A 13,996-nucleotide genomic window follows, 5' to 3' on the forward strand; every position below is an offset into this window, starting at 1 on the left:
CAAGGGCTTGTATTAAAAGACAGAGGATGTTCCTCTTTGTATCAAGCTAGATACAAAGATATCTTCCTCATCTCTGAAAACAGAGGTCTTTATAGTCCATGCTATAGAGTCTAAATTTGTTCTAAATTTAAAAAACAGTTACTGAACTCTTACCGTGTATCAGGCATGATTCTAATTTCATTTAAGTTCATTTAAACTTCACCACAACCCCATGACTTACCTATAATTATCCTTGTTTTATAGATGAAGAAACCGAGGCTCAGAGTGACTAAGTAGTTTGACCAGGGTTAGACAACTGGTAAGTGGCAGCTATTATTTGAACCTCGTCAGTCTAGAGACTGAGTTCTCAATTAATACACTTTATATTAGGGTTTGAATATGTCCCTCAAAGTTTATATGTTAAAAACTTGATCCCCAATGTCATGATGTTAAGAGGTGGGACCTAATGAGAGGTGATAAGGTTATGAGGCCTATGCCTTCATGAATGGATTAATGCTGTTATCCTGGGAATGCGTTTCTTATAAAAGGATGAGTTTGGCCCCGTCTTGCACTCTCTTGCATTCTCTCTCTCTCTCTCTCTCCTTCTCTTTGTCCTTCTGCCATGGGATGATGTAGCCCTCACCAGATGCCAACCCCTCAATCTGGGACTTCCCAGCATCAAGAACCTATGACCTAATAAATTTCTGTTCATTATGTGGAAGTTGTCAGGATCAAAATGGAGTCACTTGGGTTAAAAAATAAAAATAAAAAATAGAGCCAAAAAGGATCATGAAGGAAGGGTTCTCACAAATAAATGCCTGGTAACAAAAACTATCACAAAAGATGCTGCAAAAACCGTAGCATTGCACAAACACCACAGCAACCTTGCACATGAAACAGTATTTCTGTGAGGATATCTGCCTAGCAACTGCCTATCTAACCTTGGACTGGTGTCACCTTTGTAATTGATCCTTGTAGCCATGGCTAAATTATTTCAAAACAATTATGTAATACTTCTCATTTTTCCTTTAAAAACCTTTGTGTTTCTTTACCTCCCTAAATGCCCATATAGTTTACTAAGGGTGCACATACTCCTATTCCAATGCTCTATTCCTGAATAAAGATCATTTTCTTTTAGAGAGCCTCTCTCTGTTTGTTATCTAGGTTGACAATTGTAAATTACCCAGTCTGTACTATTCTTTTATAGCACAAAACAAAGACACTTTTCCATAACTTAGAAGTGTATTCATCTTTAACAAATACACGTATCCCGGAACTAAAATAAAGGGAAGCACAGGGGATGACTAAATAAAGAGGATGCTTTTCACAATAAGGACTATTAATACCAAAGCAAAGTAATTATGATAATAATTTAATTAAAATGAGAGGTTATCGCCAATAATTGTGTTTGAGAAGAAAATCTTGTGCTACAAACTTGTAATAATGTGCTTATAGTAGTTTAGTCATAGTAGTTTTCTTGAAACTGTCTAGTTGGGTAAAAAAGTTATTGCACTGTGAATCAAAAGAATCCGATTCTAATTGCTCTTGCCACTACTTAACTAAGTGAGCTTGGTAAAGCCACTAACCTTCTAGGCCCTAGTTTCCTAGAAATAGTATTCATTCTGCTGGAGAGAAGCACTGTAAGAAGAAAAAGGATAAATACTTTCTTGTCACAGGAGAGTAAATACTAGCATCAAGAATTTATTGACATTTTAAAATAACTAAAAGAGTATAATTGGATTGTTTGTAACACAAAGAATAAATGCCTGAGATGATGGATACCCATTTACCCTGATGTAATTATTACTAATTGCATGCCTGTATCAAAATACCTCATGTACCCCATAAAATATATATACCTACTATGTAGCCACAAAAATAAAAAAAAATTTTTAAAGAATTTATTGAACACACCCCTGTTTGAAAAGCACAAGGTAAGTTGAAAATTGGAAGGGACAACATTAATTTATTTCATCAAGTTTAAATTAGTGGGTAATGAGGACTGAAAAACAATACTCCCAACATTATTTTGAAAAGTTTAAAAAATCATCAGCAAAAAAAGGCAAATCTACTAGACAGCTCAGCATCTTTTTGCATCCAGGTAAGCTGGGATGTCTATGCATTTTAACAGATTTGTAAATTTCCCTATTCTACTAGAGACACACTTAAATGAAGCTAGCTTTTGGTTTAAGTCAATTTAATTCAAACTACATTTATAAAATGTCCTCAAAAGCAATTTACTCTGAAACTAAGGAAACCTAAGCTCCAGGCCTGTGACTTGCACAGACCCCATGAGCACTGGGAGCTGCTGGGCATTTGGTGGCAGCAGAAACCAGGTCACAAACAGGAAGAGGTTCTATGTAGCACTTACGGTAAATTGCCTAAAATTGTTCACAGAAGGAAGAGACCTGAATTTCCACAGCTCTAGTTAAGTTGTTGTGGCTCTTTTTGTATTCTATATATAGTATTCACTTTTCAACATAATTTTGTATTCATAACTTATATCAAAGCACATCCCCCCAATTCTATAAGAGATTTAAACACCATTATTTGCTATGCCTACTACGCATTATACCCTGAACTAATGGAGACACAAAGATGAAGGAGCTCACTATTTTGCAGGAAGAAGAGTGCAGACTTAGGTATAAAACAAAGTAGCAGGGTGGGTGACTTACACCTGTAATCCTAGCACTTTGGGAGGCCAAGGTGGGTAGATTACCTGAGGTCAGATGTTCAAGACCAACCTGACCAACATGGTGAAATCCCATCTCTACTACAAATACAAAAAAAAAATTAGGTGGGCGTGGTGGTGGGCATCTGTAATCCCAGCTACTTGTGAGACTAAGGCAGGAGAATTGCTTGAACGTGGGAGGCGGAGGTTGCAGTGAGCCAAAATTGCACCACTGCACTATAGCTTGGGCGACACAGCGAGACTCTGTCTCAAAAAAAAAAAAAAAAAAGAAATTAAGTGCTAGTCCAGTGATAGAAACAAAGTGTAATAGGATTGCTTAGAATAAAACATTAGTAATGCTAATTCGTTGCAGTATCCTTATCTTCTGGATGATGCCAGGCTGACAAAAACAAACAAAACAAATGCTGAGAGAATTGAAGAAATCCTCAATCTGTGAAACAGCCCATGGCTTGGAGTTTCTTAAGGTAGTGCCTTTTAAATATTTTTATTGTGATCTGTAATGCGAAGTGTTCATCAAGTATACTATGCACTCATCTATATTTTTCAGCTTTCTTCACAGTTAAATTGGAGACATGTGTCTATTCTGGTCAATGCCCATGAGAGGTGATTGGGTTGTTTCTGTTTCAAGGCCCTTAACACTGGGTAAAAGCTAGTGTGAGTCTTCTGTGATCTCTCTAGAAAGATTTTAAGCCTAGAAGCAAAGACCATCAAGATGGAGTAATTGAAAGATATGCATTAGATTCCTGAAGATCTGGAAGACAACCACCAAGGAAAGCAAGCAGACTTTATGGGACTTTATGGAAGTGACATATGACATGTAAAATACTTTTATATTAAGCTATGGTGATTGGGGTGGGGGTAGGGAGGTGTTACCACAATTTCGCCTAGTGTAACTTATCCAGAATAATTCATTCTTTTTTCTTTTTCCTTTTTTTTTTTTTGGTTTGGAGTCTCACTCCAGGCTTGAGTGCAGTGGCACAATCTCTGCTCACCACAACCTCCGCTTCCTGGGTTCAAGTGATGCTTGTGCCTCAGCCTCCCAAGTAGCTGAGACTATAGGCACGCACCACCATGGCCAGCTAAATTTTTGTATTTTTAGTAGAGATGGAGTTTCACCATGTTGGCCAGGCTGTTCTTGAATTCCTGGACCTCAAATGATCTGCCCACCTCAGCATCCCAAAATGCTGTGATTACAGGCGTGAGCCACTGGGCCTGGTGTAGACTAATTCTCACATGCAAATAAATGCATTTCACATCTTGACTGTGTATGTATACATATGTGTTTGCACACATATATAACTGAACCAAATTTAAATATAACATCCTTGCTATTTCAGATTTACCCAGTATTTTCTGTTCGTTTATGAAAACGATTACACTTAACTTTACCACACCCTAATTGGTCTCTACCCACAATGTGACAAATACTGTCTTTAGTTGCCTCAGATGCTGATTGTCTATAAACAAGTTTCAGGAGTGTCCAATTATTTAGAAAAAAATTAGAAGTTTTACAATAGGCCGGGCGCGGTGGCTCACGCCTGTAATCCCAGCACTGTGGGAGGCCGAGGCGGGTGGATCACGAGGTCAAGAGATCAAGACCATCCTGGTCAACATGGTGAAACCCCGTCTCTACTAAAAATACAAAAAATTAGCTGGGCATGGTGGCGCGTGCCTGTAATCCCAGCTACTCAGGAGGCTGAGGCAGGAGAATTGCTTGAACCCAGGAGGCAGAGGTTGCGGTGAGCCGAGATCGCGCCATTGCACTCCAGCCTGGGTAATGAGCGAAACTCCCTTTCAAAAAAAAAAAAAAAAGTTTTACAATAAATGCATTGGTACAATGAAAATGAAATGGAAAATACATTATTTAATCTTGTAAAATTAAATTGCGGCATTTTTGCAGTATGTTTATATTTGATGCATACATGCACATACGTGTGCATACATATATGCATGACTGCTTTTACATGTTCTGCAAAACTGGTGGCTCTGCTGCTCTCTAAATTTGCACTTTATCTCTCCAAAAGAACTCCATTATGATCGCTTGATCCAGGCCGGGCCTGGTAGCTCACGCCTGTTAATCCCAGCATTTTGGGAGGCCGAGGAGGGCGGATTACCTGAGGTCAGAAGTTTCAGACCAGTCTGGTGAAATCGCCATTCTACTAAAAATACAAAGATTAGGCGGGCGTGGCTGGGGGGCCAGTAATCCCAACTACTTGGGAGGCTGAGGTAGCATAATGAATCACTTGAACTCAGAAGGCGGATGTTGCTGTGAGCCGAGATTGTGCCACGGCACTACAGCCTGGGTAACAGAGCCAGACTGTCTCAAAGGTAAAAATAGGCCGGGCGTGGTGGCTTACGCCTGTAATCCCAATACTTTGGGAGGCAGAGGCGGGCGGATCACGAGGTCAGGAGTTCGAGACCAGCCTGGCCAACACGGCGAAACCACGTCTCCACTAAAAATACAAAAATTAGCCGGGCGTGGTGGCGGGCTTCCGTAATCCTAGCTAGTCAGGAGGTTGAGGCAGGAGAATCGTTTGAACCCCAGAGGCAGAGGGTGCAGTGAGCCGAAATCACGCCATTGCACTCCAGCCTGGGCTACAAGAGCAAGACTCGTCTCAAAAAAGAAAAAAAAAAGGTAAAGTAAAAATAAAAAAAAGGACACTTGATCAGCGAGAACAAAGTCATCTTCATTTATTCCTCTTTCCAATCACAGGAAAAAGAAGTCACAAAATCTTATACTTTATTATAATGCCATTGTCCTGTTTTTGAAGCACTGGAAGAGGTAATAACACAACCCCCGAACTAAGCTGCTTCCTCCAGGTCAGACCCACTCAGCAACTCCCGTACTGAGGACAGAAGACCGAATGGCTTGGGCCTTAGGCCAGAACCGGCAAGATACTCTCTCGAGAGCTTTCCAACCGCCGAGCCGCGAGCTCTCGCGATCTCTAGTTCCCTTCCATCTCAGCGCGCCCACAGGTCAACGCCTCCCTGCCGGCTCCCTCCGCTACAGCGGGCCGGAACTTTTGTCGATAGGAACGGGTTTGCACAGTTGAGTGTTGTCGGCCGGCGTCAAGGAGAATAGGGGGCCATCCTCTTCCTTTCGCCGCCGCCGCCGCGGAGCGGAGCCGAGCCGAGCTGATTTGATCGAGGAGCGCGGTTACCGGACGGGCTGGGTCTATGGTCGCTCCGTGGTCCGCTCCGCCGGCTGGTGCTTTTTTATCAGGGCAAGCTGTGTTCCATGGCTGGGAACTTTTGGCAGAGCTCCCACTAGTAAGTGATCTTCCGTCTTCTCACCTGGGGCCGGTTTTTTGGGGGGCTGTGAGGACGGGGCCTGCGACTCCCCTGGGCCTGGATCCCGGCCTCGGCCCCGAGTGCTGGGGTCCTCACCGGAGACGGCAGCGGCCAGAAGCAAGATGCACTTTTCTGGGGCGACTCCCCTCCCCTCCCCTAGCCCCAGTTTCGGGGAGGGAAGGATCTGTAAGGGGGAGGGGTGGAGGGAGAGTTTTGTCTCCCGGGAAGGAAAGATTTGGAGTTTAATTTCGGATTATTGGTTTAGCTAGGCCGCGGGGGGTCGGATGGAGTGGGCACAGGTATGGGAAGTGTGACTCAGCTCAGGACTGTGAGGCTACTTGTTCGGGACAGTTATGGCGTGCTTTTGCCTGGGATTTCTTAGGGTGATCGGCATTGTGATCTTTTGTCATTCACTTTATATCTTGAGTGGATTTATATTCCTAGGAAAGGAGAGGGTCGGGCTTGTTTCTGCCTACTGACCGCTTCTTGCCAGTACTTTATGTCTAGATGAAGTTTTATGTTGATAAGGTATAGGGCAGGTGACCTCAAAATTTATCCATTTCATTAGCCTGTGCCTTATATTTTGTTTTAAATGTGTATTTTCCAGTGATTTTGTTTACCTATTTCCTTAACCTTTTTCATGAATAAGTTCTTGTTTCTGTCAGTGACTGTGTGAGAGCTAGAATAATATTAAAAACACTTATGCCTGAATACATTTGTTTAAGCAGGCAGGAAGGTGCGTGATGGGGCCAACTGAGTATAGTTGAAAGATGAACAGAACTTGACAAAGAAGGTATCTTAGTATAATTTTTGATGCTAAGAAAGCATTAGTAAGTAATTTAAATTTCGATTCTGTGAATAGGATCTGTTCCTGATGTTCATTTTTTAGCCCTTTGCAAGGAGAAAAAAAGAAACCATGAGCTCGGTAACCTTTTTAAGGAAAAGCAGGTTTTCCTCTTGCTATAAAGTGGAGATGACATGTTAAAGAAGATTTACCACTGATTGTGTGTGTGTGTGTGTGTGTGTGTGTGTGTCTAATGCATTGTTTTCACACGCTGAAATATTGGGGCAAAATTAAAGTATCGAAAGTTTAGGTATTGGAGTTAGAGCTCCTGAAAAAAATTGTTTAAGTAGTGGAGAAGAGATACTCTGATAAACTAAGGAAGAAGCTGAGAGAATTGACAAGTAGCTGGCGTTGATTTGTCAGTTTTTCAACCTAAAAAAAGATCTTGCCTTTTTTCAATAAGTGTTCTCTTTGTGCTTTCATTTATTCGTAGCATTGTAAAAGCTTTTTTCACTTTTCAAATATAAAATTATTATAAAGTTAAGTATACTTCTTTAAAGCTGTTTTCTCCCAATTCAAATAGTCCTAAAGGAAGGGACCACTTTGCCTTGCTCAAATCCCTTGAGCAGTCATGGAGTTCCTCATCTAGAAAAGGTAACAAGTATGAAAGACAAGACAATTCTGGAAAAACAAACGAAAAGATTATGAAAGGCCATTGTCTTAGGTGAATTTGGTGAAAGAGAGCACTTGACGTTTAATACACTGTGTTTCATGCTTTTAAGATGCACATTTTCACACTTTAACATCTTTAAAATCAGCATAGCAATTTCTTTTATAGCATATGAAATAATGATGAATTCTAGATGTAATCTTAAATTTGATGAAATGCAGTATTTAGAAATCTTTTTAGTTTATCCTCCATACAAAGTTCTGTGAGGAAAACTCTTAAAATATTTGTGAAATTTACCTGTTTAAAAACATAAAATGACACTGGAGGTAAAATTAATTAGCAAACCACAATGTAGTTGAAGTAGAACAAAACACAGTTTGACCAAAATGAGCTAGAAGGGCACTGTCTTTGCTGGTTGATTGAATGCATTAATGAACAAGTAACAAAATTAAAAACTAAAACTGTGAATACTTTATTGTGTGAAAAAGGAAACTGAAAATACAATTACTTAATATCTAGAAAATAACATCATAATATATATGGAATGCAACCAAAGCTGACTATATTAGAAAATCAATATCCTGAATAACTGAGAAATAATAGAAATATTCTATTTAAGAATATTAAAAGGGAAACATGAAATAAACCTAAAGAAACAGAAAGAAGGACTTAAAATAGATAACATTGATGCTAACCTATTAAAAGGAAACAAATGTTTTTTTGAGACAGAGTTTCACTCTGTCCCCCAGGCTGGAGTGCAGTGGCGCAGTCTCATCTCACTGCAACCTCCACCTCCCGGGTTTTAGCGATTCTCCTGCCTCAGCCTCCTGAGTAGCTGAGACTACAGGCTCCTGCCACCACACCTGGGTAATTTTTTTATTTTTAGTAGAGAAAAGTAAATAAACGCAGGGGTACTTTTGGGTTATCTTCAGGACTTTAAATTTGAAAGCCAAAGCAAGTTAAGAATATTACCCAAGATTTATGCCTTATTTCATGGGTAAATACTTTCCATCTTTCAGGAGACTCTCCTTTTGAAATTGTTCCATTTCATACAGAAAGAAGAAAGGTTTTCTAATCCTCTTTATGAAGCCATGAAAACACTTAAAGAAAAATCTAGCAAAGGGAACACTAAAAACAGATTCACTTTTTAATATTGATGTCAACATTGTAAATGAATTATTACCAAATGCAATCTAATGTTACATTGAAATTATAAAACATGACAGTGGATTTTATTATAGAAATGTAGTCAGTATTAAGAAATCTGTTAAACAGTGAAGGCATTAAAAAACTAATACAATTCAACATTTATCCTTGACTAAAGCTCTTACTAAAACAGAAATAGGATGCTTCCTTAACATGAAAAACATGTCAAAGCATCAGCAGTGGTGAAACATTGAGATAATTAGGGTGCCTATTTAAGATTTTCTCAATATACTAGTCAATACAATTGATACAAATGAGATATAGAAAGAATGATGAAAGAATGACAGAAGAATGACAATTATCAATATGTGGAAATAAAATTTATGAGAAAACTCAAGTTAATTGAAAAGTTATTCAAAATGATAAAGGTTTAATCAGGTGACCAGTTACAAAATGTAAAAATAAAAGCTTTTTAAAAATGAATGATAGGTCCTGGTCTATCAACAATTGAGACTTTGTTAAAAAAAAAAAAAAAAAAAAAAGAAAAGAAAAAAGAATGATAGGAAAGTATAATTTACATTAGCAACAGAAAATATAAAATACAAAGGGAAAAATATAAAGAAATATATGGAAGCTGTAGGAAGAAAACTTTAAAAGTCAATTGTGGCACGTAGAGATTTTAATAGAGTTTGAATTCTCGGTAACATGTCATTTCTCCCTATGTTGATCTTTAAATGGAATTCAATCACAAAATTTGAATGGATATTCTTGGTTAGGACTTGACATAATGCTTCTAAAGTTTAGGTCTCAGAATAAAAATTGCAATAGGATAGTCAGAAATTTTCAGAAGAATAGTAGCAAGGGAATATTTTTCATACCAGCAATTACTTACTTAATTTTCTGTGTTTTAAAATAGCACAGCATATGAACAAGAAAAACAAAAATAGGAAATTATATATAATGATAGAACTATAAATCAGGATATACCTTAGCACATTTGGATAAGCATTTGACAAAATGTTTAGCTGGATCCTTACTTTATACTCTGTACCAAAATTCCAGATGGATCATATAAATTGAAGGAAAAAAGCCCTTAAGGGTATTAGAAAACATGGGTGAATAGTTTTTTTATCATTTTTGAATCAGGGAAGGACTTTCTATGCCTGACAAACATGAAAGTAAAAGATAGGTAGATTTAAGTAAGTAATTCAGCTTTCTCTATTTCAAATAATTAAATACTGAGAGATATTTAAACTTGGGAGAAATTTTGCACTTATTTGACAAGCAAATGACTTAATCCATACTATACAAATTTTATATCAGAAGACTCTCTTAATCATTAAAAAATAAGTAATCACATTAGAAAAATGGTCATATTAGAATTAACATTGTATAAAAGAAGAACTGCATTTGACCAGTGAAGATATGGAAAAGATGTTTAACCTCGAAAGTAAACTACAGGGGAAAAAACAGTGATATACTACTTTACCTTTAAGTTATAAAGTATTTAAAAGTGGCAATAACTCATAGGATTAAATATTTTAGGACTCACTCATGAACTGTTAATAGAAATGGAAATCAGTATAATGTTTTTGGAGGGTAAACTGACAGTGTGTATCATTAAGTTACCAGCAACACTGACCCATTAATCCTACTTCTGGGAAGTTACTTCAAATATATTATTAATCAAATGTGCAAGGAAAATTACAAAGATATTCATTAAAGCATTATTTGTAACAGAGAAAAAATGATAACCTATATTTCCATCAGTAGAGATTGGCTAAATGATCCATCCATAAAGTTATGTAGAAGAATGCTGAATAACAAGTTCCTTGACATAAGACTTCCAGTACATATTGAATGACAAACACAGATTCAGCATAGTTTTTTCTTTGAGTCATGTCAATTTCATATCTCCAGTTAAAAGTAGTACACTTGACTAGGCAAGAGGAGGAGGCTATCAGTGTTAACACATTCTGAGGCAGTTTTTAATATAATTAGATTTGTGAAATAAGGAAATTAAATGCCATAGTTACTCATGAACAGCTGAAAAACTATATACTTCAAACCTAAGCCACCATCAATTGGTGCCAAGTAATTCTACCATTATCTTATATCACTAAGAAAAAATAAACATGCTGCCAAGCCGGGTATGGTGGCTCACGCTTGTAATCCCTGCACTTTGGGAGGCTGAGACGGCCGGATCCCCTGAGGTTGGGAGTTCAAGACTAGCCTGACCAACATAGAGCAACCCCATCTCTACTAAAAAACACAAAAATAGCTGGGCTTGGTGATGCATGCCTGTAATCTCAGCTACTCGGGAGGCCGAGGCAGGAGAATCACTTGAACCCAGGAGACAGAGGTTGCGGTGAGTGGTGATCGTGCCATCACATTCCTGCCTGGGCAAAAAGAGCGAAACTCTGTTCAAAAACAAACAAACAAGAAAACATGCTGCCAGTTACAACACAAAGACATCACAGATTGTAAGACATATTTTGAAAGAGTCTTAGAATCAATGAAATATAAGCTTGTAACAGAAAGACTAAGGAGGAAGAAGGAAAAGATTAGAGCAGATTTTTTTTCAGTACTTATTTACATTTATTAGTGAGATATTATTCACATAATTGACTTTAAGGTTACTTTTTGCACTTTGTGCTTCTCAGAATATGAACAACCTGTTCAATCAGAGTGATTTCTCTGACTTTGCTTGTTGATTTTCTGTAACATGTCTTTTCTAGTTTGCAATGGATTTTGGATAAACAAGATCTGTTGAAGGAGCGCCAGAAGGATTTAAAGTTTCTCTCGGAAGAAGAATATTGGAAGTTACAAATATTTTTTACAAATGGTAAACTTTTTAAGAAATTGGTTGAAATGTTAATAGTTGATTACCTCTGAATTAAAATGTTTTTGTTTGGTAATTTGTGAGCTATTTTAGTCCATACCTAACATTTTTATTTATACATGTATTTTTTTTTTAACAACACATTCATTTATCTTTCTTTTTAGTGATCCAAATAAAGATTTTTTTGTGTGAATTTTACATGTCACAGGCACTCAAGACAATTTGAAAGTATTACCTAATCTCCCTAAGGCTTTATAATAATTATTAGACACAGTTCAAGGTTGGCTAAAGCAAAGTACTTTGAGGATAAATGAGTCTTTGGATTGACATCCTATAGTGGTCATTTCTAACTTAGAACTTTTTTTGAAGGGAAGAAGATTTAGGGATAGGTCTTTACTCTGCTTTGTAGTAAGTCCGTCACAATTTTTTTTAACCTTCATTACAAAATAAGTTTTGTAAACCTATTTCTCTGTTGTTTTGAGGATTTATTATGGATTTTTTTTTCTTGGTGAACTGTATAAAGTGGTAGTATTAGCTGGGTGTGGTGGCTCACACCTGTAATCTTAGCACTTCCGGAGTCAGAGGTGGACAGACCACTTGAGGGCAGGAGATACAAGACCAGCCTGGCCAACATAGTAAAACCCCCTCTCTACTAAAAATACAAAAATTAGCTGGGCATGGTGAGGCACAAGAGTCACTTGAACCTGGGAGGTAGAGGTTGCAGTGAGCCAAGATCACACCACTGCACTCCAGCCTGGACAACAGAATGAGATCTGTCTCAAAACAACAAAAAAAGTGGTAGTATTAACAAGTTTCATAGGCATCTAATATTTTCTTTTTATATTTATTATAAAGATAATATGAAAGGCCTTAAAAATATTTAGAAGATAGAGGGGAAATACTCAACTTCTTTAATGCGTGAATAATTTTTTGCTGTGGGGCAATTTCTATTTTGTTGTTGTTTATGCATTCCTATACATTTCTTAACACGTTTACAAATCCTCGTACTAGACCACTGTGGCTCATATAGAGCATGCATATGTTTTTTCCTTTGTTAAAAATTAATATAATTATGATTTAACCACATGGAAGTTGCTGTTCAATGTTAATATTATAATGATCCCAGAAGACACATTTAAAATATCATTATTTTCCCTTTAGTTATCCAAGCATTAGGTGAACATCTTAAATTAAGACAACAAGTTATTGCCACTGCTACGGTATATTTCAAGAGATTCTATGCCAGGTAGGATTATTTTTATTTTATTTATTTGAACTCTTATCTAATATGGATGAACCTTAGCACAGTGTAAATGAATCATGTGTCTGCCATAGAGTTATCTTGATTTTTTTTCCCCAGTGTGCTTTCTATATGAATGATAATTAACTTTGCTTTATCATATTTTAGGTATTCTCTGAAAAGTATAGATCCTGTATTAATGGCTCCTACATGTGTGTTTTTGGCATCCAAAGTAGAGGTATAAAACGATTTTTTGTTCTTCATCAAAGTGTAGTCAATGTATGTTGGTTAATCTGCCCAGTTTTCACATTGCCTATATAAAATTAATGGTAATTTATGCAAAATACTAAAATTGTACAAAGTCAAAGAAATATATACATATCCTTATATATTCACTTAACAGACACATACAGCACTTACTGTGTACCAACTGACTTAATCTTCGTAACAAACTGGAATACATAGTAGTAGTATTCCCATTTTATAAATGAGGAAACTGAGACAGAGAGATGAAGAACTTGCTTAAGATTATACAGCTGGTAAGTGTCAGAGCCCGTGTTTGAATCATGGGAGTCTCATTACCAATCCTGTGTTCTTAACTACTTTCCTCTGCTACCTTTGAGACATTTCTTGTTTGGCACTAAGTAGTATTCAGTAAGTACCACAGCTTGCCTACCATAGCCTGAGAATGTCCCTCTTCCTTCTCACCCATATGCGTATCTTCTCCTGTCTTCCCTCCTATCATTCTGATGATTGGCTGCCTACCAAGCCACAAGGAAGGCAAGGATTAGGGGACGCTATAGCTGTATAGATTCTAACAAGTAAAAGTTTGGGTTGTGAGAGTAGAGAAATAGGTAAGGGAGAGAAGATAGATAGGAACTTGCAGCAGAGACTGAATTTCTGTTCAGTTTTTTTGCCTTTGTAGTATTTTTGAAAGAGCTCAGCTAAAATCCAGAAAATAAAAGCAGGTATTGACTGTTTTCCATAAATAATTAGCGTAGTTTTTGTGGTATAAAATATTTGCTTTATATTTCTATTTTTGGATAATGTCTTAGAGTGGTAGTTTTATTCTTGGATATTGAATGTGATTTTTACCTAGTAAGTTTACATTCCTTTTGGTACCCACTTTGATTTAGTTGTGTTTTCGCCATGATTTAAGATTATCCATGACATCTTCCCCAATGTTTACCTAAATAATGACAGTTGCCTCTGTTAGAAATAATATTAAGACAAGCTTTCTAGAAGTTTGTTTTCTAATTGTGAGTGGTAGTTAAGGCAGAACCAGCTTTGTTTTTGTTAAGTTCTTTAATGGAAAAGAAAGTATTTATTAAAAGTCTTTATTATGGATTGAT

At 37.2% G+C, this 13,996-nt stretch overlaps 1 protein-coding gene across 3 annotated transcripts in view; it reads left to right on the plus strand.

The window, feature by feature from the left end:
* The first annotated feature begins 5,705 nt into the window (after positions 1-5,705).
* CCNC (cyclin C) overlaps positions 5,706-13,996 on the plus strand; it is a 28,520-nt gene continuing 20,229 nt past the window's right edge. Inside the window, exons 1-4 of one of the 3 annotated variants that reach the window (XM_012444185.3) lie at positions 5,706-5,941; positions 11,301-11,407; positions 12,566-12,650; positions 12,813-12,882. In XM_012444185.3, the coding sequence (XP_012299608.1) occupies positions 5,910-5,941; positions 11,301-11,407; positions 12,566-12,650; positions 12,813-12,882 (294 nt within the window). In that variant the 5' untranslated portion in view covers positions 5,706-5,909. Of the gene's footprint in view, positions 5,942-11,300; positions 11,408-12,565; positions 12,651-12,812; positions 12,883-13,109; positions 13,184-13,996 lie in introns of those variants that run through there. The other 2 variants (XM_012444184.3, XM_012444186.3) reach the window with 2 other exon arrangements.

This window comes from Aotus nancymaae, unplaced genomic scaffold (genome assembly GCF_030222135.1).
Source record: "Aotus nancymaae isolate 86718 unplaced genomic scaffold, 86718_ANA_hifiasm-v0.15.2.pri h1tg000040l, whole genome shotgun sequence".
Taxonomy (NCBI): domain Eukaryota; kingdom Metazoa; phylum Chordata; class Mammalia; order Primates; family Aotidae; genus Aotus; species Aotus nancymaae.